The sequence below is a fragment of the Cherax quadricarinatus genome, chromosome 20, assembly GCF_038502225.1.
Source record: "Cherax quadricarinatus isolate ZL_2023a chromosome 20, ASM3850222v1, whole genome shotgun sequence".
NCBI classification, from domain to species: domain Eukaryota; kingdom Metazoa; phylum Arthropoda; class Malacostraca; order Decapoda; family Parastacidae; genus Cherax; species Cherax quadricarinatus.
Window position 1 is genome coordinate 43,059,133 of NC_091311.1, and position 25,922 is coordinate 43,085,054.

Genomic DNA, 25,922 nt, shown 5'->3' on the forward strand with positions numbered 1-25,922 from the left:
TTGTTGGAAAATATGCCTACAAAACCCTCAGAAAGCTAACATCAACGATCTTCAATTGGATCTTTTTGAAAGGCACCTCTTGGTTTATAAAAATCAGCTGGTTTCTTTACCAATATTAAAGATAAGCAAGCATCTTGAATTTCCATTAGTAACTGCCTAAATGTTAAAAGTTCAGATCCTTAATCCACACTACTGGCACCTTGACTGACGAGTGAGCATACTTGTTTGTCAGGTTTTCTCCAAGTAGTACTTGATTAAATCCACATAATAATGTACATATGGCTATGCAATTGCTCTTTAATTTTCAGTTTCGTCACTGGCTGTCTTTACTCTTCTGTTCATACTTGTTTTTTCTTCAAAGGAGGTGACTTCTGTCCCTTCACTTCATCTACAGTGCTAGTCACTGCATTATGCCGGGTGAGCACCCCGGCATAATGCCATGATGAAAATCAAAGGCCTACCATACAGGGAGGGGTCTTTTTTCATCAGTGCATTATGCCGGGTAACAACCGTCAACACGACGTCACATCCTGCCACCACACTCCACAGTGACTCCTCACTGCTCACGTGGCTGCTGTGGTGAGAGGAAGTGTTGCACTTTTGTCTCTCATCCGCCCCATCTTTTGTCGGGTGTTCCCTTTTGTTTTGGGGCTATACACATTTGATTATGGGTACAAGGAAGTCTTTAACACCTGAAACTATGGCTCAAATCATAGGGCTTCACAAAGCTGGGCAACAGATGAAAGAAAAAGTGGAGAATGTTGGTGTGTGTGAGCATTCAGTGAGGAACTGGGTGCAGCTTTTCAAGGCTGGTGGCTGTGTCAAGTTACTGCCTGCCAAACCTCTGCCTGGCACGTCGAAGAAGACATCTGTTTGTAACTTAACTGTGTTAAAAAAGCAGTTTGAGAGTACACCTAAGATAACTGCTAGAGAACTGAAAGAAAGGAGCCCACATCTTCTCTCAGAGGTGTCTGTAAGAACTGTTAACAGACGTGTGTCAGAACTGGGCTACAGTAGTCGCCACCAGGTTAAGAAACTGATCCTCTCCAAGCCACAGAAGAAACGTAGGCTTGATTATGCAAAGAAATATCTTCTCTGGAATCCTCAACAGTGGTCTGAAGTGCTTTGAAGTGATGAAGCAACCTTCACCGTCATCTGTAACCATGAGGGACATGTGTACCGGCCCAGAGATTGTGACTCGCTAGACCCACACTACACCTGTGGGTCCACCAAACACCCAGACTCGCTCATAGTTTGGGGATGTTTCAGTGCTCAGAGTGTTGGTGAACTCACTGTGCTTCCCAAAAACCAGTATGTGAGGTTATTGTGTGACAATTTAACTGAGGCATTTGATAAGTGTGGGCTACGGTTTTTATGCAGGACAGTGCACCGTGTCATACCGCCAAATCTGTAGTTCAATGGCTTAAGGACTGTGAAGTGAGGTTCTTTAATGACTGGCTAGGCAATTCCCCAGACCTAAACCCTATTGAGAACCTCTGGTCAATAGTGAAATGAAGTTTACTGGGCAAGGATATCAGTTCCATCCCGTGGCTGGAGATTGCTGTACGTGAGGCATGGAATAATATACTTCCTCAAACCCTCAAGAATTTGTGTGCGAGTCTTCCTACATGGCTGCGTAAAGGACACAGCACCAAGTATTAAAACCTAGGTAAGTGTGCAGATCTATATATTATAATCTTTCATGGTATATGTTTGCATTTTGGTATGTGTGTTGGGGAGGGGCAGCATAATGCTGTGACTAGCACTGTACTTCCATTCTGCATTCCATGTAAGTATTTTTCTTTTGGGATTGGGATTCTCTTGCTTTTCAAAAGCTCCAGGCAGACTTCCTTACTGTCTTAAGTGTTGTCTTATACCCTGAACTTCAATTTTATGCATATTAATCCTTCACTCTTCTCCGAGTGCTCACTTCATGGCTTGGTCCCCCATGGAGAAAGCTGGATGGGAACAGGATTTTTTAAAATATCTAATTGTTCTACAAATATAATTTGATCTTAAGACTGTTTATGTAAGGATTTCCTACCTAGCTATGGACTCTGAACCTATCTCTACAGTACTGTTCACACTTCACAAAGGCATCTAACAACCTTTTCTTAACTCATTAACTGCCTGCTGGTGAAATGCCCGTGATAGAGGCATCTGAACGACCTTGCTTTCTCTATCTCCTGGTCAACCCTCACTAACTCATTAACTGGTCTGCCCATTACTCTGGAGAACTTTTGACACTCGAGCTGCTTCTATTATGGTTTCATAACCTCATGGAGAAAATCAACAACTGTCCCTAATATATAAGTCTATATATTCCTCTGGTTGAGGAACAATTTTATTTTGTTTAGCTTTGATTAATCCATTTGTTTTTATTTTTCCTTAAAATTTATTAAACCCTTTTTATATTTTTGGATAAAAGTTTATTATTCTGTTAATAAATTCCTAAAGGAAACTCAATGGCTCTCTTTTTCCAGTCAGCTCTCCTTTTGCAGTTGTTTTATTATGATTTCATGAGTCATGATAGCATCTTTGAATGGACTTGAGCCAGAGTATGCCACAGCCATGCCATACACAACACACACACACACACAAAACCCCACACACACACACACACACAAAACCCCCCACACACACACACAAACCCTCCCCCCCCCACACACACACACAAACCCTCCCCCCCACACACACACACACATGTCAAGAAGTTAGAGAAAGTACAAAGGTTTGCAACAAGGCTAGTCCCAGAGCTCAGGGGAATGTCGTACCAGGAAAGGTTGAGGGAAATCGGACTGACGACACTGGAGGACAGAAGGGTCAGGGGAGACATGATAACGACATACAAGATACTGAGGGGAATAGACAAGGTGGACAGAGATAGGATGTTCCAGAGAGGGGACACAGGAACAAGGGGTCACAACTGGAAGCTGAAGACTCAGACGAGTCACAGGGACGTTAGGAAGTATTTCTTCAGTCATAGAGTCATCAGGAAGTGGAATAGCCTAGCAAGTGAAGTAGTGGAGGCAGGAACCATACATAGTTTTAAGAAGAGGTATGATAAAGCTCAGGAAGCAGAGAGAGAGAGGACCTAGTAGCAATCAGTGAAGAGGCGGGGCCAGGAGCTGAGTCTTGACCCCTGCAACCACAATTAGGTAAGTACAATTAGGTGAGTACACACACACACACACACACACACACACACACACACACACACACACACACACACACACACACACACACACACACACATACACACACACACAAAAAAAAAAATACACAAAAACAAAAATACACAGAAACACAAAAACAAAAAAACACACAAGCACAAAAACACACAAACACAAAAACAAAAAATACACAAACAAAAACAAAAACACACACACATTGGCTGGGCAAAAAGTGGTCATAACCTATTGCTGGTACACATAATAAGAGGTTTACCAAAAGCACTCTCAAAACTTAAGGCCTCTTTTATGTCTACATTTATGAAAAAAAGTAAAAAAGTAACTTTGTCTTCAAATATGGTAGAGAATCTTTTTCTAAAAGTAATGACACAAAAAATGCAAAAGTTAATGCAATGCTGTACCTACGGAATTCCTGTTTCAGTCCACTTCTGGTCTTAAACCAACAAAATCTTCTCCATTTCACTAGCATTTCTACCAGTCAATCTATTAACACCAAGAAAAAGCTAACAGATCCAAAAAAGTAACCCTAAAAATATTACTACAGTCACTATTTTAACCCAAAGGCAGGGTCAGAGGTTTGCTGTTCTCATCATGCAATGCATGGGAAAGATTTTTGTATACCACACACAACCACCAAATAGATCCATGCTCTTATGTCTAGACCAAAATTTGCCACTCACAACAAATTTGGGTGCTATGAGTTATGCATATTAATATGTCATGGACTCTGAATGCAATGACATACTGGTATGTGAGAGACACCCCAGAGTTCAAGTGGTTCGTGAAACCTGAACGCAGGATGTGCATAGAGAAAATCAACAAAATATTTTATTCATCTCTCTACTATCATACCTGTGCCTCCTTATTTACTAATCACACAAATTTCATTCAGATCCTTTTGTCCCCTTATTTCTCACATTTTATTTACCTCCTAAATTTTCTTATTCTCAATAAAATTTATTAACAATGCTTTTCCACCTATTTAACCTCTCACCCATATGACATATCTATCTTGATGGATTTTTGTCATATTGCAAAAACTTCCATATGCCAGCTTATTCTCCTTTACGAATACAGTAAAATACCACTGACCTACTAGATTTTTAATGTACTTACATTCAACTTCATCTATTAATGTTAAAACATCATCTTCAAAGAGATCATCATCCAAGATGTCGCTGGTGTACAACTGAGGTGCTGTCAGAGAGTTCTGCTTGCTGGCTTTGTTGTCTACTTTTTTCTCAACATTTTGCACATCATCTGAAACAATGATCTTTGTCATTCATGGCTCTTCATTCCCTGGCCCTAGATGCCAATGCAAGCTAATATATTTTTAAATCACCTAACCTGAATTACAAATACAGGATCTTGACTACCTAAAAAGTTTAGCTGTGTGTCTTAATTTCAGTGAATTAAATAAAGAAACAGAAAACAATTAACAAATAAAATTTGAATTACACTTTTATAATCAACAAATCACAGCCATTACTGATCAAATTCTAGGAATTACCATTATTCAAAATAATTCTTATTATGTATTTCCTTCTCCACTCTCAAGGTTGAGAGGGCCACCTAAAATGCTTCTGAAGTGTAGTACAAGATTTTAATTACTTGCCTCTTTAGACAAAACATTTTCAAAAAAATTATATTTGCTGACCTGTATAAATTCCTGTACCACTGTACCAGTATGGTAATTAATAGTTACTGTTATGTACAGTAAGCAGTGATAGTTAACGACTGCTACTCGATCAATGTCAGCCATGAATTATAGTCTGAACTGTAAAATATCATATTGGTTTTGCAGTCAAGATAGTATTTTGTTGTACAAATGATAAAAATGTAACCAAACCTAGCAAAATCTACTTAACCTAAAATAACCTCATGTAGCACAGATGCACTATTTACTTCCTAAGATACTGCAGCAAATTTTATAAAAGCAAAGCCTCAGAAAGCCAGGGTACTTCTACAGGCTTGAGGAGCACTGCAGTAGAACTACTGGCCCATGAAAGGCAAGTCTCAGATTTACTGAACTACAGTGGGACCTCGGTACATGGACCGCTCCCTACTCAAACAAAGCTCAGCACTCGACCAAACAAACACGACCTGCCAGAACGTCACTGTAAACTATTTTGTGTTTCTTAGCATTTTTTTTTTTTTTTATATATTTGTATAAATAAGTCACCATGGGGCCTACGAAGATTAGTGATAACAACCAACCAAAAACAAAACTGGTTGCAAAGAATTTGTTCGATACTCGAATGGATCGGCACTCGAACAGCCTTCTGGAATGAATTACATTCGAGTACCGAGGTCCCACTGTATTATCATCTTAAACTTACCCCTGCCTTCGGTCCTAGCACGTCTTTGTTCACATTTGGTGGCACATGACACACCTCAATACTAAGCAGTGGTGGACCAAGATATGCTGGTCAACCAAAATAAATGTACTACAAATTTTCAAGAGCAATTTGCACAAAAAATACACAGTGATTAAATGAAGTACATGGGTTGTATGTATTCTCAAATGTAAACTAATGTTAGAGTTCTGTAGTGATAGTAAGTAACTACAGCCCAGTAAACTCTTAAATACACAGATTATATATCTATAAGATACCATCTAAGCAGTTGTATCTGAGCACCTCTGCAAAGACAGAGATTATGTATGAATGATGGTGAAAATGTTGAAAGTTCTTTTTCATTCTTTTTGGGTTTTTCTTTCTTGTTGGGTCACCCTCGGTGGGAAACAGCCAATGTGAAAAAAAGAACTACAATATTAAGAAACAAAAATAAAGTGTCTACTGAATGTAAGTAGAAATTTGTTAGATTTGCCTGCAATGTCACATATGTTTATGAGATGTATCTCTTGTGGATCCTGGGATTACAGTAATCAGCCAAGTATTAAAAAAGGCTAAAGAACTTTAATATTTGAGATTAATATTTTTTACCTACTTTACTATGCTTCGATAATATAAGAACTTACCACGTGAATTTTCCATATTTACAGACATTTTACTGGTGTCTAGTCTTGGGTTATGAAGATTAGATGCTTGTGTGGTATGGTTGAAGTACCTCTGATCCCTTCTGCCTTCAGTTAAAGAATGTGAGTGCTTGAGCGAAGTCTTCAAGGTTTTGTAAGCCTGCACAACAGATTTTTGACGAGATGTCTTTACTTCATCTTTTATGTATGCATGAGAACTTACTGCAGGGTTTTCTTCACGCAAAGGTTTATCAGAATTAAAATTTTCAGGGAACTTCACAATATTCACGGAGCATTCATCACTCTGAGGAGGCACACTTATTCTACATTTCTGCACACTAGATTGTGGATGGTAAGAAGCAATTTTAAATAACTCCTCATCTTCGGGAAGATCAGAGAGCAACGACTTAAAAAATTCATCATCCTCTCCAAATTCTCGGGAAACATCTCCATCCATTGAGCTTTTGCTCCGCTGAGTGACAGATGGCAGATCAACAGTAACCTTTGCATTATCAGTAGAATGCGAGCGCATTATAGGTCCTCTTGCTGTCTGACCTGTACTTGTCAGTCGTCCTACTTGATTAGAACAATCACTACTAGATTTTTTCGATGGTATATTCGAAAAAACAGAATGATAGTTAGATGCACTTGGGCTTTTGATTTTTATACTGGGGGCCTTAGTTGCCTGGCATGTCTCCTCATTAGCTATAGGATGTATCACATGTACATTCTGTATACCTTTTGACTCAATGTTTGCTATTGCAGTTTTATGTACAGAATTATCAGATATATTTTTTGAACCAATATTTTCAAAGCCACTTTCATTTATAGGTGTCTTATTTATAAATTTACTAGCATTAACACTATATACATGAGAATTACTTTCTAGAGTATTATTCAAGGGATTTTTCAATGAATCAGACACAATTCTGCCTAACTGAAATGAACTTCTAACTCGCCTTTGAAGATTATTTGTGGGGGATATAAGGGTCTTACCAATGACAGGGCTACAGCTACTCTCATCACCAGAAATATGATTATCAATATTTTTGTTATAGATACTGGAAGCACTGGATTTACTCTGATTACAAGAACTATTTACTTTGATATTACTAAAAGTTTGGCAAGTTGTATTTTTGTTGATATTATTATTAGCAGAATTATAATGTACTATGGCACTCTGGGTTACACTTGAACTGTTTCTATTTATACTAGTAACATTGCTGATATGCCTAATACTACTATTACCACTGATTATATGATCAGTATTTAAACAAATTTTGTAGTCTACATCTTTCTGATTAGTTTTATCTTTACTAATGTTAACATAACCTGAAAGGTTATTCCTTTGTTCTGATTCTTGAGAATTTCTATTGTCTACATCGGTAAACAAAATTCCACTGTCTTTTTTAGCCATGGCTTCTTCCAAGGCTTGTGTAGTTTTTATCACTGAATCGTTGAACAGATCATCATCAAATATATCTACAGATACATTAGAAACATCCTTCACATCATCACCTATGTTCACTTTATCCTTTTCAAGTGCAACACTTACTTTCTCTTTCACAAAATGTCTGGTGTCTGTGTCAGACACTATATTAATTTCACTAATATCACATATACCAATATTGAGATCATCACCCCATAATGAATCATCTTGATCACTAGTAAGGTTCATGTCCTTAACTTCTGGAACCATTAGTTGTTCTTCATTTTTGTCATTACCATCACCCACATCAAAAGGCTGTGACAGGGCATGCTTTATTAATCCTGGAAGTGGCAATGTACTGGAAGTGGAATCTTCATCTAGAACTGGGTCAGAGTCATCACCAGAGCTTTCCCTTTGTGATTTGAAGTCTAATGGTGGAAGATCTTCAACATGAATTCTTTCTGACTTATTTTCTGAAAAGAGACAGAAACATCAGAAAGTTAAACCAGACAGAAGCACAAATTTAAAATAATTAATATTTGTACATTAAATAATGGATCAGACTAGAGAGAGGTAGAAAGAAAATTGCTGAAAAATGTCTATCACCTGTGTTTTAAATGCCACTGAGAGCATCTTCAAGATGCTTAAGCTTGCCCAAAATGCTCTGCATAACTATAGGCTTTCTGCATGCACAATTAAATGTTACCTTTCTGTGTACAAACATTGTATCATGCTAAAATATTATTATTCTTGTTACTATTATAACAGCTAACAGATATGAGATGATATATGAAAGACTGACTGATAAATAGTTTCTGTGCTGTATTAGCTCTACAGATTTGCATTTCACAAACTCTGCATTATAATTAAAGTACAGACGATAGTAACAATATACACCTGGAAAATAAAGAGGCCACATGTATCAGGTTAAGGAAGAAAAAGTAAGAGAGAATGGAGTCAAGTGTTAGGCATAGAAGAAACAAAGAATATTATCTGAAAATGCTGTAACAATTAAATAAATGGCAAATCTGAAAAAAAATAAGAGCTCACTTAAAAGTATGTCCCTAATAAGTTACATCATCAGCAAGAAATGACCTTGACAAAATTAAGAACAAGTACATTAGACTTCAAACATTGTTAAAAAATTACACAGGCATTTGTATCTAGTAACTCCAGATGTCTCATAAACATGCAAGATTTCAGGTATGTCTTGCTACTTCTACTTACACTTAGGTCACACTACAAAGGCATGTATAGGCATATACACACACCCCTCTGGGTTTTCTTCTATTTTCTTTCTAGTTCTTGTTCTTGTTTATTTCCTCTTATCTCCATGGGGAAGTGGAATAGAATTCTTCCTCCGTAAGCCATGTGTGTTGTAAGAGGCGACTAAAATGCCGGGAGCAAGGGGCTAGTAACCTCTTCTGTATATATTACTAAATGTAATATATACTAAATGTATCCCACCCTGCCTTGGTGGGATACGGCCGGTGTATTGAAAGGAAGAAGAACTCCAGATGTCTCATAAACATGCAAGATTTCATGTATGTCTTGCTACTTCTACTTACACTTAGGTCACACTACACAGGCATGTATAGGCATATATATACACACACCCCTCTGGGTTTTCTTCTATTTTCTTACTAGTTCTTGTTTATTTCCTCTTGTCTCCATGGGGAAGTGGAACAGAATTCTTCCTCCATAAGCTATGCGTGTTGTAAGAGACAACTAAAATGCCGGGGGCAACGGGCTAGTAACCCTTTCTCCTGTATAAATTACTAAATTTAAAAAGAGAAACTTTCATTTTTCTTTTTGGGCCATCTTGCCTCGGTGGGATACGTCCGATTTGTTGAAAGAACAACAACTCCAGATGTGCCCGATGTGGAGTAAAAATGAAATTTTTATGTGCTACTAGGCCCCTATCCAGAATGTTCTACTATTCAAAGCAATTAAATTTAGTAATTTACACAGGAGAAGGGGTTACGAGTCTCTTCCTCCCAGCATTTTAGTCGCCTCTTAAGACACGCATGATTATAGAGAAAGAATTCTTTTCCACTTCTCCATGGAGAATTATTATTATTACACTTACATAATGGTTAGAGAATCACAGAATGGAAAATGACTTACTAGCTGTAAGATAATAGGTAACCATATTTAATAAAGTAATACCAGAATTTGCTAGTCACTAGCAGGTATCTGATACATATTTTTCAATTACTGTACAGTTCTTGTATTTTTTATATGAATACTGTCACTTTTTTGTTCAATAATATAAATTTGAAATACTCTTGACCATAATTTTTCATGCCCTGCATAGATAAAATGAACTGGTAATTATAAATTAATTTAAGAACTAGTAGCCTTAAATATTTTAAAGCATAAACTTTTCCAAATGGATATTTTTATACCCTTGTAGGGAATAGGGTTCCTCACTTGTGTGCCAGCCCTGAATTTAGCCAGTAACTTGTCAAAGATTCCCTAGTCAAGGATCAGCTTTTATTCACCCATTCAGTTTATTCTTTTCTTTCTTTCAACACACCGGCCGTATCCCACCGAGGCGGGGTGGCCCAAAAGGAAAAACAAAAGTTTCTCCTTTCAAATTTAGTAACATATACAGGAGAAGGGGTTACTAGCCCCTTGCTCCCGGCATTTTAGTCGCCTCTTACAACACGCATGGCTTACAGAGGAAGAATTCTGTTCCACTTCCCCATGGAGATAAGAGGAAATAAACAAGAACAAGAACTAGAAAGAAAATAGAAGAAAACTCAAAGGGGTGTGTATATATATATATATATATATGCTTGTACATGTATGTGTAGTGTGACCTAAGTGTAAGTAGAAGTAGCAAGACGTACCTGAAATCTTGCATGTTCATGAGACAGAAAAAAGGACACATATTCAGTTTATAGTCAGATATAAATGTGCTTAACATAACTAACCAAATAATGCACACATCTACAACACCATGTAAATAGAATAACTGAATATCATATTTTTTTTTTTTTTTTTTCAACAAGTCGGCCGTCTCCCACCGAGGCAGGGTGACCCAAAAAAGAAAGAAAATCCCCAAAAAGAAAATACTTTCATCATCATTCAACACTTTCACCACACTCGCACATTATCACTGTTTTTGCAGAGGTGCTCAGAATACAACAGTCTAGAAGCATACACATATAAAGATACACAACATATCCCTCCAAACTGCCAATTTCCCAAACCCCTCCTTTAAAGTGCAGGCATTGTACTTCCCATTTCCAGGACTCAAGTCCGACTATATGAAAATAACCGGTTTCCCTGAATCCCTTCACTAAATATTACCCTGCTCACACTCCAACAGATCGTCAGGTCCCAAGTACCATTCGTCTCCATTCACTCCTATCTAACACGCTCACGCACGCTTGCTGGAAGTCCAAGCCCCTTACCCACAAAACCTCCTTTACCCCCTCTCTCCAACCCTTTCGAGGACGACACCTACCCCGCCTTCCTTCCCCTATAAATTTATATGCATTTCATGTCATTCTACTTTGATCCATTCTCTCTAAATGACCAAACCACCTCAACAACCCCTCTTCTGCCCTCTGACTAATACTTTTATTAACTCCACACCTTCTCCTAATTTCCACACTCCGAATTTTCTGCATAATATTTACACCACACATTGCCCTTAAACAGGACATCTCCACTGCCTCCAACCGTCTCCTCGCTGCTGCATTTACCACCCAAGCTTCACACCCATATAAGAGTGTTGGTACTACTATACTTTCATACATTCCCTTCTTTGCCTCCATAGATAACGTTTTTTGACTCCACATATACCTCAACGCACCACTCACCTTTTTTCCCTCATCAATTCTATGATTAACCTCATCCTTCATAAATCCATCTGCCGACACGTCAACTCCCAAGTATCTGAAAACATTCACTTCTTCCATACTCCTCCTCCCCAATTTGATATCCAATTTTTCTTTATCTAAATCATTTGACACCCTCATCACCTTACTCTTTTCTATGTTCACTTTCAACTTTCTACCTTTACACACATTCCCAAACTCATCCACTAACCTTTGCAATTTTTCTTTAGAATCTCCCATAAGCACAGTATCATCAGCAAAAAGTAACTGTGTCAATTCCCATTTTGAATTTGATTCCCCATAATTTAATCCCACCCCTCTCCCAAACACCCTAGCATTTACTTCCTTTACAACCCCATCTATAAATATATTAAACAACCATGGTGACATTACACATCCCTGTCTAAGACCTACTTTTACCGGGAAGTAGTCTCCCTCTCTTCTACACACCCTAACCTGAGCCTCACTATCCTCATAAAAACTCTTTACAGCATTTAATAACTTACCACCTATTCCATATACTTGCAACATCTGCCACATTGCTCCTCTATCCACTCTATCATATGCCTTTTCTAAATCCATAAATGCAATAAAAACTTCCCTATCTTTATCTAAATACTGTTCACATATATGCTTCAATGTAAACACCTGATCTACACATCCCGTACCCACTCTAAAACCTCCTTGCTCATCCGCAATCCTACATTCTGTCTTACCTCTAATTCTTTCAATTATAACCCTACCGTACACTTTTCCTGGTATACTCAGTAAGCTTATTCCTCTATAATTTTTACAGTCTCTTTTGTCCCCTTTCCCTTTATATAAAGGGACTATACATGCTCTCTGCCAATCCCTAGGTACCTTCCCCTCTTTCATACATTTATTAAACAAAAGTACCAACCACTCCAACACTATATCCCCCCCTGCTTTTAACATTTCTGTCATGATCCCATCAGTTCCAGCTGCTTTACCCCCTTTCATTTTACGTAATGCCTCACGTACCTCCCCCACACTTACATTCTGCTCTTCTTCACTCCTAAAAGATGGTATACCTCCCTGACCAGTGCATGAAATTACTGCCTCTGTTTCTTCCTTAACATTTAAAAGTTCCTCAAAATATTCTCGCCATCTACCCAATACCTCCATCTCCCCATCTACTAACTCCCCTACTCTGTTTTTAACTGACAAATCCATATTTTCCCTAGGCTTTCTTAACTTGTTTAACTCACTCCAAAATTTTTTCTTATTTTCATTAAAATTTCTTGACAGTGCCTCTCCCACTCTATCATCTGCTCTCCTTTTGCACTCTCTCACCACTCTCTTTACCTTTCTTTTACTCTCCATATACTCTGCTCTTCTTATAACACTTCTGCTTTGTAAAAACCTCTCATAAGCTACCTTTTTCTCTTTTATCACACCCTTTACTTCATCATTCCACCAATCACTCCTCTTTCCTCCTGCACCCACCCTCCTATAACCACAAACTTCTGCCCCACATTCTAATACTGCATTTTTAAAACTAGTCCAACCCTCTTCAACCCCCCCACTACTCATCTTTGCACTAGCCCACCTTTCTGCCAATAGTCGCTTATATCTCACCCGAACTTCCTCCTCCCTTAGTTTATACACTTTCACCTCCCTCTTACTTGTTGTTGCCACCTTCCTCTTTTCCCATCTACCTCTTACTCTAACTGTAGCTACAACTAAATAATGATCCGATATATCAGTTGCCCCTCTATAAACATGTACATCCTGGAGCCTACCCATCAACCTTTTATCCACCAATACATAATCTAATAAACTACTTTCATTACGTGCTACATCATCCCTTGTATATTTATTTATCCTCTTTTTCATAAAATATGTATTACTTATTACCAAATTTCTTTCTACACATAGCTCAATTAAAGGCTCCCCATTTACATTTACCCTTGGCACCCCAAATTTACCTACTACTCCTTCCATAACATTTTTACCCACTTTAGCATTGAAATCCCCAACCACCATTACTCTCACACTTGATTCAAAACTCCCCACGCATTCACTCAACATTTCCCAAAATCTCTCTCTCTCCTCTACACTTCTCTCTTCTCCAGGTGCATACACGCTTATTATAACCCACTTTTCACATCCAATCTTTATTTTACTCCACATAATCCTTGAATTAATACATTTATAGTCCCTCTTTTCCTGCCATAGCTTATCCTTCAACATTATTGCTACTCCTTCTTTAGCTCTAACTCTATTTGAAACCCCTGACCTAATCCCATTTATTCCTCTCCACTGAAACTCTCCCACCCCCTTCAGCTTTGTTTCACTTAAAGCCAGGACATCCAGCTTCTTCTCATTCATAACATCCACAATCAGATCTCTTTCTTATCATCTGCACAACATCCACGCACATTCAGACTTCCCACTTTGACAATTTTCTTCTTCTTATTCTTTTTAGTAATCTTTACAGGAAAAGGGGTTACTAGCCCATTGTTCCCGGCATTTTAGTTGACTTTTACAACACGCATGGCTTACGGAGGAAAGATTCTTATTCCACTTCCCCATGGATATAAAAGGAAAATTAATAAGACCAAGAACTATTAAGATAAAATCAAAGAAAACTCAGATGAGTGTGTATAAATAAATGTGTACATGTATGTGTAGTGTGACCTAAGTGTAAGTAGAAGTAGCAAGACGTACCTGTAATCTTGCATATTTATGAGACAGACAAAAGACATCAGCAATCCTACCATCATGTAAAACAATCACAGGCTTCGTTTTACACTCACTTGGCAGGACGGTAGTACCTCCCTGGGTGGTTGCTGTCTACCAACCTACTACTATTATACTACCTATTATACAGTAAAATGATTGCCATGGTTTAGCCAAGAGTTCTTAAACAAAATTTTTGTACAATACACAAAAACAAAAATAAACTTTATCATTATTATTATTATTTTAATAACACACTAACCTACATTCTCACCTTTACTGGTAAGTTGATCCAAAAGCTCTTCTAACTGTGCAGTGGTATTTTTACAAGACGATGTTGGAGGTGGGCGGCCCCTAGCTCTGGGGAACAGGCGATGGGGTGTAGGAACAACGAAGGCCACTGGAGTTTCGGCTGTATACCCTTCTCCAGCACCACCACCTGGCACTGTAATGAAGCTTCCATTAAAGCCTTCAATGACTCACCAACATAAGAATTACTCTACTACTATGGAGTGACAGTCTCTCTTTATTACAAGCTTCCCATTAGTAAAATAATTCACAAGAGTATACAAGAGCCAACCTAAAAAAAAAAGTTTAAATTAAAAACTACTACTGTCATCACTTACTGATATGGTCAACTAGTCACCCATTAGTCGCTTTTTAGTTGCCTCTTACGACATGCATGGCTTACAGAGGAAGAATTCTGTTCCACTTCCTCATGGAGATAAGAGAAAATAAACAAGAAGAACTAGTAAGAAAAGAGAAGAAAACCCAGAGGGGTGTGTGTATATATATGCTTGTACATGTATGCGTAGTGTTACCTAAGTAGAAGTAGCAAGATGTACCTGAAATCTCCCATGTTTATGAGACAGAAAAAAGACACCAGCAATCCTACCATCATGCAAAACAATTACAGGCTTCCATTTTACACTTACTTTGCAGGATGGTAGTACCTCCCTGGGCATCTGCTGTCTACCAACGTTGGCCGTTTCCCACCAAGGCAGGTTGACCCAAAAGAAAGAAAAACCCAAAAAGAAAGAAAGAAAAAAAACTTTCATCATCATTCAACACTTTCACTACCACTCATACATAATCACTGTCTTTGCAGAAGCGCTCAGTTATGACAGTTTAGATGTTACTCCAAATGGCCAATATCCCAAACCCCTCCTTTAAAGTACATGCACTGTACTTTCCATCTCCAAGACTTAAGTCCTAGGTAGTAAGTTGGTAGACAGCAATCACCCAGGGAGGTACTACCGTAATGCCAAGTGAGTGTGAAACGGGAACCTGTAATTGTTTTTACATGATGGTAGGATTGCTGGTGTCTTTTTTTTCTGTCTCATAAACATGCAAGATAACAGGTATATCTTGCTACTTCTACTTACACTTAGGTCACATTACACATGTATGTACATACATATATATTTACACACCCTTCTGAGTTTTCTTCTATTCTCTTAGTTCTTTTCTTCTTTATTTCCTCATACCTTCATGCATGTCATAAGATGTGACTAAAATGCCAGGAGCAAGGAGCTAATAACCCCTTCTCCTGTATAAATTACTAAATTTAACAACAAAAACTTTCACTTTTGTTTTTATGCCACCTTGTCTCAGTGGGATACAGCCAGTTCATTGAAAAAATATATGTACAGTAAACCCCCCCCATATCCGCAGGGAATACGTTCCAAGGATCTGCCATGGATACCAAAACCGTGGATAGTAGCTGACCCTATAAGTCCTATACATACCTACTGTAAAGTTTAACTGGTTAATTATGCATAATAAGTGGAGAATTACCACTTTTTCACTGATGGGAAGAACTTCACAGTTTATCTTAGGTTTTGAAGAACTTCCACTATCACTACTTTTGCACTTTGAGACCATTATTTTGCAAAATTAAAGGTTATTTTTGGACCATGGTAAACCGCAGATAACTGAAACTGAGGATACCGGACCCATAGATACAAGGGTCCTACTGTATATTGCAGCGAGGAGGTTGGAGGCAGTGATGTTGTGTCTGAGGGCAATATTTGGTGAAATTATGCACAGAATTCATAGGTGGGAAATTATGAGGTGCAGAGTTAATTAAAGTATTATGCAGTGGGCTTAGGAGGCGTTGTTGAGATGGTTCAGACATTTCGAGGATGGAACAAAATAGGATGACTTGGAGAGCATATAAATCTGTACTGGAGGGAAGGAGGGGAATGGGTAGGGGTCATCTTAGAAAAGGTTGGAGGGAAGGGGTAAAGGAGGTTTTGTGTGCAAGGGGCCTGAAGATCCAGTGGTTATGTGTTGTGTAAGCATGTTAAATACGAGTGGAAGCAAGTAGTTTTTATTACTTGACATGCTGTTCGAGTGTGAGCAAGGTAACGGAAGGGATTCAGATAAATTGGTTAGCCAGACTTGAGTCCTGAAGGTGGGAAGTACAGTGTCTGCACTTTGAAGAAGGGGTGTGGATATTTGCAGTTTTGAACTGTAGTATTGGTGCCCCTCTGGCAAGACGGTGATGGAGCGAGTGGTGGCAAAAGTGTTTCTTATTTTTTGGGTCATCCAACCTTGGTGGGAGATGGCTGGTGTGCTAATAAAAACAAAAAAAATCAAGGAAATATTAAGAGAATTTTTCTTTGATAACTTTTTCAAGGCTCCCCTCTACCCAAGATTTTTTATCAAGATCACCTAGTTTTCCTGAACGAGATGCAGCGGACTACTACCACAAGTTGCTGTAGTCACAAAGCGTTTAAAGGTACTTCTGGGCTACCTGTCAGTTATAAAACACAGTGGAACCCTGAGTTTCGGCTGCATACAATCTGTTTCAGGAGCTAGGCCTAAACTTGAAACGGCTTAAAGTCAAAGCAATATTTCCCATGAGAAATAATGTAAATACAACTAATCCATTCCAGACCCACAAAAATATTCACAAAAAATACATTTTTTAAAGATTAACTATAGTTTAACATACATATAGTACTTAAATGAGCAATACAATACATAAATAAACATTTAAAATCACATTTACATACCTTTATTGAAGAGTCTTGCTGGCATCTGGAAGACAGGGAGGAGGAGAGCAGGAGGACTTATTGTTTGGAAGGGGAATCCCCTTCCATAAAGACTTTAGGTAACAAGTCCTTACCTGGGGTTACTTCCCTTCTTTGTCTTTTAATGCCATTAGGACCAGCTTGAGAGTCACTGGACCCCTGTCATACAAAATAACTTTCAAGAATGCTGTTTCTAGCATCTCTAAGATTTGCCTAAAATGGGACATTGTTTTGTCAATGAACATGTTGCAGAAATGGCTTGTTTCAGCTTGCTCAGGGTGGTATTTTTCCACAAAACTTTGCAACTTATTCTACATTCCACACATGTCCTTAATCACTGAAGAAGGCACCTTCACTCCCTCTTCCTCCTCGGAAGCAAGTTCCTCATGGTGGCTTATTTCACAGTCACAATCAATAAACAAGCACTCAACACAATGAATTTATTGTCAAATGTTTGGATGAGCACACACGGTAAGGTTCCCTCAAGGATAAACAAAGCTAGACTGGCTCACTGCACCTGCCGCGCAGGTGGGGGCAGGTGGACAGGCCTGGTACACCGGCCAAAACACAGGGCAGAGGCTGAAACTTGGGACAAAATTTAGCCGAAAAAAGCGGTCGAAACTCGAAGCGGCCAATACTCAAGGCAGCCAAAACTCGAGGTTCCACTGTACTTGATCCTCTATCACAGCACACTAGTCACTTTGTAGGTAGTTAAAAATTTTTTACGATGGTCGCATTCTCGTATCTAGAGGCTTTTACAATTTGTCCAAAGAAGTTTCTTAACCCTTTCAGGGTCGAGAGGCCCTCTCCTAAACGTGTTCTCAGGGTCGAAAATTTTTCGGAATTTTTTTTTTTTTTTTTCAACAAGTCGGCCGTCTCCCGAGGCAGGGTGACCCAAAAAAGAAAGAAAATCCTCAAAAAGAAATTACTTTCATCATCATTCAACACTTTCACCACACTCACACATTATCACTGTTTTTGCAGAGGTGCTCAGAATACAACAGTTTAGAAGCATACACATATAAAGATACACAACATATCCCTCCAAACTGCCAATATCCCAAACCCCTCCTTTAAAGTGCAGGCATTGTACTTCCCATTTCCAGGACTCAAGTCCAACTATATGAAAATAACCGGTTTCCCTGAATCCCTTCACTAAATATTAACCTGCTCACACTCCAACAGATCGTCAGGTCCCAAGTACTATTCGTCTCCATTCACTCCTATCTAACACGCTGACGCACGCTTGCTGGAAGTCCAAGCCCCTCGCCCACAAAACCTCCTTTACCCCCTCTCTCCAACTCTTTCGAGGATGACCCCTACCCTGCCTTCCTTCCCCTATAGATTTATATGCTTTCCATTTCATTCTACTTTGATCCATTCTCTCTAAATGACCAAACTGCCTCAACAACCCCTCTTCTGCCCTCTGACTAATACTTTTATTAACTGCACACCTTTTCCTAATTTCCACACTCCGAATTTTCTGCATAATATTTACACCACACATTGCCCTTAAACAGGACATCTCCACTGCCTCCAACCGTCTCCTCGCTTCTGCATTTACCACCCAAGCTTCACACCCATATAAGAGTGTTGGTACTACTATACTTTCATACATTCCCTTCTTTGCCTCCATAGATAACGTTTTTTGACTCCACATATACCTCAACGCACCACTCACCTTTTTTCCCTCATCAATTCTATGATTAACCTCATCCTTCATAAATCCATCCGCCGACACGTCAACTCCCAAGTATCTGAAAACATTCACTTCTTCCATACTCTTCCTCCCCAATTTGATATCCAATTTTTCTTCATCTAAATCATTTGATACCCTCATCACCTTACTCTTTTCTATGTTCACTTTCAACTTTCTACCTTTACACACATTCCCAAACTCATCCACTAACCTTTGCAATTTTTCTTTAGAATCTCCCATAAGCACAGTATCATCAGCAAAAAGTAACTGTGTCAATTCCCATTTTGAATTTGATTCCCCAAAATTTAATCCCACCCCTCTCCCGAACACCCTAGCATTTACTTCCTTTACAACCCCATCTATAAATATATTAAACAATCATGGTGACATTACACATCCCTGTCTAAGACCTACTTTTACCGAGAAGTAGTCTCCCTCTCTTCTACACACCCTAACCTGAGCCTCACTATCCTCATAAAAACTCTTTACAGCATTTAATAACTTACCACCTATTCCATATACTTGCAACATCTGCCATATTGCTGCTCTATCCACTCTATCATATGCCTTTTCTAAATCCATAAATGCAATAAAAACTTCCCTACCTTTATCTAAATACTGTTCACATATATGCTTCAATGTAAACACTTGATCTACACATCCCTTACCCACTCTGAAACCTCCTTGCTCATCCACAATCCTACATTCTGTCTTACCTCTAATTCTTTCAATTATAACCCAACCATACACTTTTCCTGGTATACTCAGTAAACTTATTCCTCTATAATTTTTACAGTCTCTTTTGTCCTCTTTCCCTTTATATAAAGGGACTATACATGTTCTCCGCCAATCCCTAGGTACCTTCCCCTCTTTCATACATTTATTAAACAAAAGTACCAACCACTCCAACACTATATCCCCCCTTGCTTTTAACATTTCTGTCATGATCCCATCAGTTCCAGCTGCTTTACCCCCTTTCATTCTACGTAATGCCTCACGTACCTCCCCCACACTTACTTTCTGCTCTTCTTCACTCCTAAAAGATGGTATACCTCCCTGACCAATGCATGAAATTACTGCCTCTCTTTCTTCCTTAACATTTAAAAGTTCCTCAAAATATTCTCGCCATCTACCTAATACCTCCATCTCCCCATCTACTAACTCCCCTACTCTGTTTTTAACTGACAAATCCATACTTTCCCTAGGCTTTCTTAACTTGTTTAACTCACTCCAAAATTTTTTCTTATTTTTATTATAATTTCTTGACAGTGCCTCTCCCACTTTATCATCTGCTCTCCTTTTGCACTCTCTCACCACTCTCTTTACCTTTCTTTTACTCTCCATATACTCTGCTCTTCTTATAACACTTCTGCTTTGTAAAAACCTCTCATAAGCTACCTTTTTCTCTTTTATCACACCCTTTACTTCATCATTCCACCAATCACTCCTCCTTCTTTTTATATATACTCTGATAGTTATACTTATGTATACCTGTACCTAAATAAACTTACACACTGTGCTGGCATGCAGGTACACATTAAAATCAGTAAGAGTGTCTTATGTCTCGAGACGCCATATTAGTAATGATAATAATAATGATAATAATCATAAAGTCTCATTAAATGTTGTATATTACATTAATATACACATTTTCATTAATCCATCTATGACATTTTTTTCAAAATCATACAATAAACACTATACATAACATATAAAGATGATAAATACACCCCACAGTAGAATAAATAAATGCAAATATGAGATGTGGTAGCTAGACGACTTGTACGAGTGACGCCATATTAGTAATGATAATAATACTCAATAATAATCACCGAGTCTCATTAAATGTTGTATATTACGTTAATATACACATTTTCATTAATCCATCTATGATATTTTTTTCAAAATCATATATTAAACACGATACATAACGTATAAAGATGATAAATACACCCCACAGTAGAATAAACAAACATAAATATGAAATGTGGTAGCCAGACAACTTGTATAAGTGACGGCAAGAATAAAGTTTTCTCTAGTCCAACGTAAGAGAAAATGTGTTACTAGGAGTAACTGTAGAAAATTATTCTTATAGTATGCCTTCACTCAGATCGTCATTTCTTCTAAAAATGGTGTTACATGAGAATGGAAGTGTTCCTCTTTATTTATTCTACCTTATCAACATAGAGACAACTTGTACACAAACCAGAAGTGTTCGCATGGTTTGTTTACAAAACTGGCGTTCACCTGGTGTGTTTACATAACTCCGCGAGTGTCCTCTCTCATGTACTCATTCTCTCTCTCTCTCTCTCATTTACTCACCTGTGACCTTACATTAAGACTACAAATATTTTAAGGTAAGTAATAAGTGAACTGTACATGCATTTTATCGCTCTGGGACGCTTAAATGGCATAGAATATTATGTGTGGATGGGTTGGCCTAGTATGGTAGCCTGGCTGGTTACCATACATACCACACTTGATTTCTTACAATAAATACTACTCATCTCAAGCTAGATTAAGACTACAAATATTTTAAGGTAAGTAATGAGTGTACTATATGTGTATTTTACTTTTTTATTGTTTTTAATGCCTAGCTAGTAGGTTGGTAGACAGCAACCACCCAGGGAAGTACTACCGTCCTGCCAGATGACTGTGAAACAGAAACCTGTAACTGTTTTACATGATGGTAGGATTGCTGGTATCTTTTTCTGTCTCATAAACATGCTAGATAACAGGGATATCTTGATACTCCTACTTACACTTTGGTCACACTTCACAGACACGCACATGCATATATATATATACATACATCTAGGTTTTCCTCCTTTTTCTAAATAGCTCTTGTTCTTCTTTATTTCTTCTATTGTCCATGGGGAAGTGGAAAAGAATCTTTCCTCCGTAAGCCATGCGTGTCGTATGAGGAGACTAAAATGCCGGGAGCAATGGGCTAGTAACCCCTTCTTCTGTAAACATTTACTAAAAAAGAGAAGAAGAAAAACTTTATAAAACTGGGATGCTTGAATGTGCATGGATGTAGTGCAGATGACAAGAAACAGACGATTGCTGATGTTATGAATGAAAAGAAGTTGGATGTCCTGGCCCTATGCGAAACAAAGCTGAAGGGGTTAGGGGAGTTTTGGTGGGGGGAAATAAATGGGATTAAATCTGGAGTATCTGAGAGAGTTAGAGCTAAGGAAGGGGTAGCAATAATGTTGAAGGATCAGTTATGGAAGGAGAAAAGAGAATATGAATGTGTAAATTCAAGGATTATGTGAATTAAAGTAAAGGTTGGATGCAAAAAGTGGGTCATAATAAGCATGTATGCACCTGGAGAAGAGAGGAATGTAGAGGAGAGAGAGAGAGATTTTGGGAGACGTTAAGTGAATGTATAGGAACCTTTGAACCAAGTGAGAGAGTAATTGTGGTAGGGGACCTGAATGCTAAAGTAGGAGAAACTTTTAGAGAGGGTGTAGTAGGTAAGTTTTGTAATGCCAGGTGTAAATGATAATGGGAGCCCTTTGATTGAACTTTGTATAGAAAGGGGTTTAGTTATAGGTAATACATATTTTAAGAAAAAGAGGATAAATAAGTATACAAGATATGATGTAGGGCAAAATGACAATAGTTTGTTGGATTATGTATTGGTAGATAAAAGACTGTTGAGTAGACTTCAGGATGTACATGTTTACAGAAGGGCCACAGATATATCAGATCATTTTTTAGTTGTAGCTACACTGAGAGTAAAAGGTAGATGGGATACAAGGAGAATAGAAGCATCAGGGAAGAGAGAGGTGAAGGTCTATAAACTAAAAGAGGAGGCAGTTAGGGTAAGACATAAACAGCTATTGGAGGATAGATGGGCTAATGAGAGCATAGGCAATGGGGTCGAAGAGGTATGGGGTAGGTTTAAAAATGTAGTGTTAGAGTGTTCAGCAGAAGTTTGAGGTTACAGGAAAGTGGGTGCGGGAGGGAAGAGGAGCGATTGGTGGAATGATGATGTAAAGAGAGTAGTAAGGGAGAAAAAGTTAGCATATGAAGTTTTTACAAAGTAGAAGTGATGCAAGGAGGGAAGAGCATATGGAGAAAAAGAGAGAGGTTAAGAGAGTGGTGAAGCAATGTAAAAAGACAGCAAATGAGAGAGTGGGTGAGATGTTATCAACAAATTTTGTTGAAAATAAGAAAAAGTTTTGGAGTGAGATTAACAAGTTAAGGAAGCCTAGAGAACAAATGGATTTGTCAGTTAAAAATAGGAGAGGAGAGTTATTAAATGGAGAGTTAGAGGTATTGGGAAGATGGAGGGAATATTTTGAGGAACTGTTAAATGTTGATGAAGATAGGGAAGCTGTGATTTCATGTATAGGGCAAGGAGGAATAACATCTTGTAGGAGTGAGGAAGAGCCAGTTGTGAGTGTGGGGGAAGTTCATGAGGCAGTAGGTAAAATGAAAGGGGGTAAGGCAGCTGGGATTGATGGGATAAAGATAGAAATGTTAAAAGCAGGTGGGGATATAGTTTTGGAGTGGTTCGTGCTATTATTTAATAAATGTATGGAAGAGGGAAAGGTACCTAGGGATTGGCAGAGAGCATGCATAGTTCCTTTGTATAAAGGCAAAGGGGACAAAAGAGAGTGCAAAAATTATAGAGGGGGTAAAGGAGGTTTTGTGGGTAAGGGGCTTGGACTTCCAGCAAGCGTGCATGAGCGTGTTAGATAGGAGTGAATGGAGACGAATGGTACTTGGGACCTGACGATCTGTTGGAGCGTGAGCAGGGTAATATTTAGTGAAGGGATTCAGGGAAACCGGTTATTTTCATATAGTCGGACTTGAGTCCTGGAAATGGGAAGTACAATGCCTGCACTTTAAAGGAGGGGTTTGGGATATTGGCAGTTTGGAGGGATATGTTGTGTATCTTTATGTGTGTATGCTTCTAGACTGTTGTATTCTGAGCACCTCTGCAAAAACAGTGATAATGTGCGAGTGTGGTGAAAGTGTTGAATGATGATGAAAGTATTTTCTTTTTGGGGATTTTCTTTCTTTTTTTTGGGTCACCCTGCCTCGGTGGGAGACGGCCGACTTGTTGAAAAAAAAAAAAAAAAAAAAAAAGTCTGTTGAGTTGTAGGTAGTAGATTGGTAGACAGCAACTGCCCAGGGAGGTACTACCATCCTGCCAAGTGAGTGTAAAATGAAAGCCTGTAATTGTTTTACATGATGGTAGGATTGCTGGTGTCCATTTTTCTGTCTCATAAACATGCAAGATTTCAGGTATGTCTTGCTACTTCTACTTACACTTAGGTCACACTACACATATGTGTACAAGCATATATATACACACCCCTCTGGGTTTTCGTTCTAGTTCTAGTCCTTGGTTATATCCTCTTACCTCCATGGGGAAATGGAACAGAATTCTTCCTCCGTAAGCCATGCGTGTTGTACGAGGCGACTAAAATGCCAGGAGTAAGGGGCTAGTAACCCCTTCTCCTGTATATATTACTAAATGTAAAAGGAAAAACTTTCGTTTTTCCTTTTGGGCCACCCCGCCTCGGTGGGATACGGCCAGTGTGTTGAAAGAAGAAGTCTGTTGGGTTGTAGGTAGTAAGTTGGTAGACAGCAGCTGCCCAGGGAGGTACTACCATCCTGCCAAGTGAGTGTAAAATGAAAGCCTGTAATTGTTTTACATGATGGTAGGATTGTTGGTGTCTTTTGTCTGTCTCATAAATATGCAAGATTACAGGTACGTCTTGCTACTTCTACTCACACTTAGGTCACACTACACATATGTGTACAAGCATACAGATACATACCCCTCTGGGTTTTCTTCTATTTTCTTTCTAATTCTTGTTCTTGTTTATTTCCTCTTATCTCCATGGGAAAGTGGAACAGAATTCTTCCTCTGTAAGCCATGCGTGTCATAAGAGGCGACTAAAATGCCGGAAGCAAGGAGCTAGTAACCCCTTCTCCTGTATATATTACTAAATTTAAAAGGAGAAACTTTAGTTTTTTCTTTTGGGCCACCCCACCTCAGTGGGATACGGCTGATACGCTGAAAGAAGAAGTCTATTGAGTATACCTGGTAAAGTGTATGGTAGAATTATTATTGAAAGAATTAAGGGTAAGACAGAGAATAGGATAGCAGATGAACAAGGAGGCTTTAGGAAAGGTAGGGGGTGTGTGGACCAGGTGTTTACAGTGAAACATATAAGTGAACAGTATTTAGATAAGGCTAAAGAGGTTTTTGTGGCATTTATGGATTTGGAAAAGGCGTATGACAGGGTGGATAGGGGGGCAATGTGGCAGATGTTGCAGGTGTATGGTATAGGAGGTAGGTTACTGAAAGCAGTGAAGAGTTTTTACGAGGATAGCGAGGCTCAAGTTAGAGTATGTAGGAAAGAGGGAGATTATTTCCCAGTAAAGGTAGGCCTCAGACAAGGATGTGTGATGTCACCGTGGTTATTTAATATATTTATAGATGGGGTTGTAAGAGAAGTAAATGCGAGGGTCTTGGCAAGAGGCGTGGAGTTAAAAGATAAAGAATCACACATAAAGTGGGAGTTGTCACAGTTGCTCTTTGCTGATGACACTGTGCTGTTGGGAGATCTGAAGAGAGTTGCAGAGGTGGGCGGATGAATTTGGTAGGGTATGTAAAAGAAGAAAATTAAAAGTGAATACAGGAAAGAGTAAAGTTATGAGGATAACAAAAAGATTAGGTGATGAAAGATTGGGTATCAGATTGGAGGGAGAGAGTATGGAGGAGGTGAATGTATTCAGATATTTGGAAGTGGACGTGTCAGCGGATGGGTCTATGAAAGATGAGGTGAATCATAGAATTGATGAGGGGAAAAGGGTGAGCGGTGCACTTAGGAGTCTGTGGAGACAAAAAACTTTGTCCTTGGAGGCAAAGAGGGGAATGTATGAGAGTATAGTTTTACCAATGCTCTTATATGGGTGTGAAGCATGGGTGATGAATGTTGAAGCGAGGAGAAGGCTGGAGGCAGTGGAGATGTCATGACTGAGGGCAATGTGTGGTGTGAATATAA

General features: G+C 38.7%; 1 protein-coding gene across 6 annotated transcripts in view; it reads right to left on the reverse strand.

The window, feature by feature from the left end:
• Positions 1–25,922, reverse strand: part of LOC128700906 (uncharacterized protein DDB_G0286591) — a 52,963-nt gene that overhangs the window by 12,428 nt on the left and 14,613 nt on the right. For all 6 annotated transcript variants that reach the window (XM_070087016.1, XM_070087017.1, XM_070087015.1 and 3 more), the window contains 3 exons: positions 14,426–14,596; positions 6,172–8,070; positions 4,308–4,451 (listed from right to left, as the gene is read on the reverse strand). In XM_070087016.1, the coding sequence (XP_069943117.1) occupies positions 4,308–4,451; positions 6,172–8,070; positions 14,426–14,596 (2,214 nt within the window). The remainder of the gene's footprint in view (positions 1–4,307; positions 4,452–6,171; positions 8,071–14,425; positions 14,597–25,922) is intronic.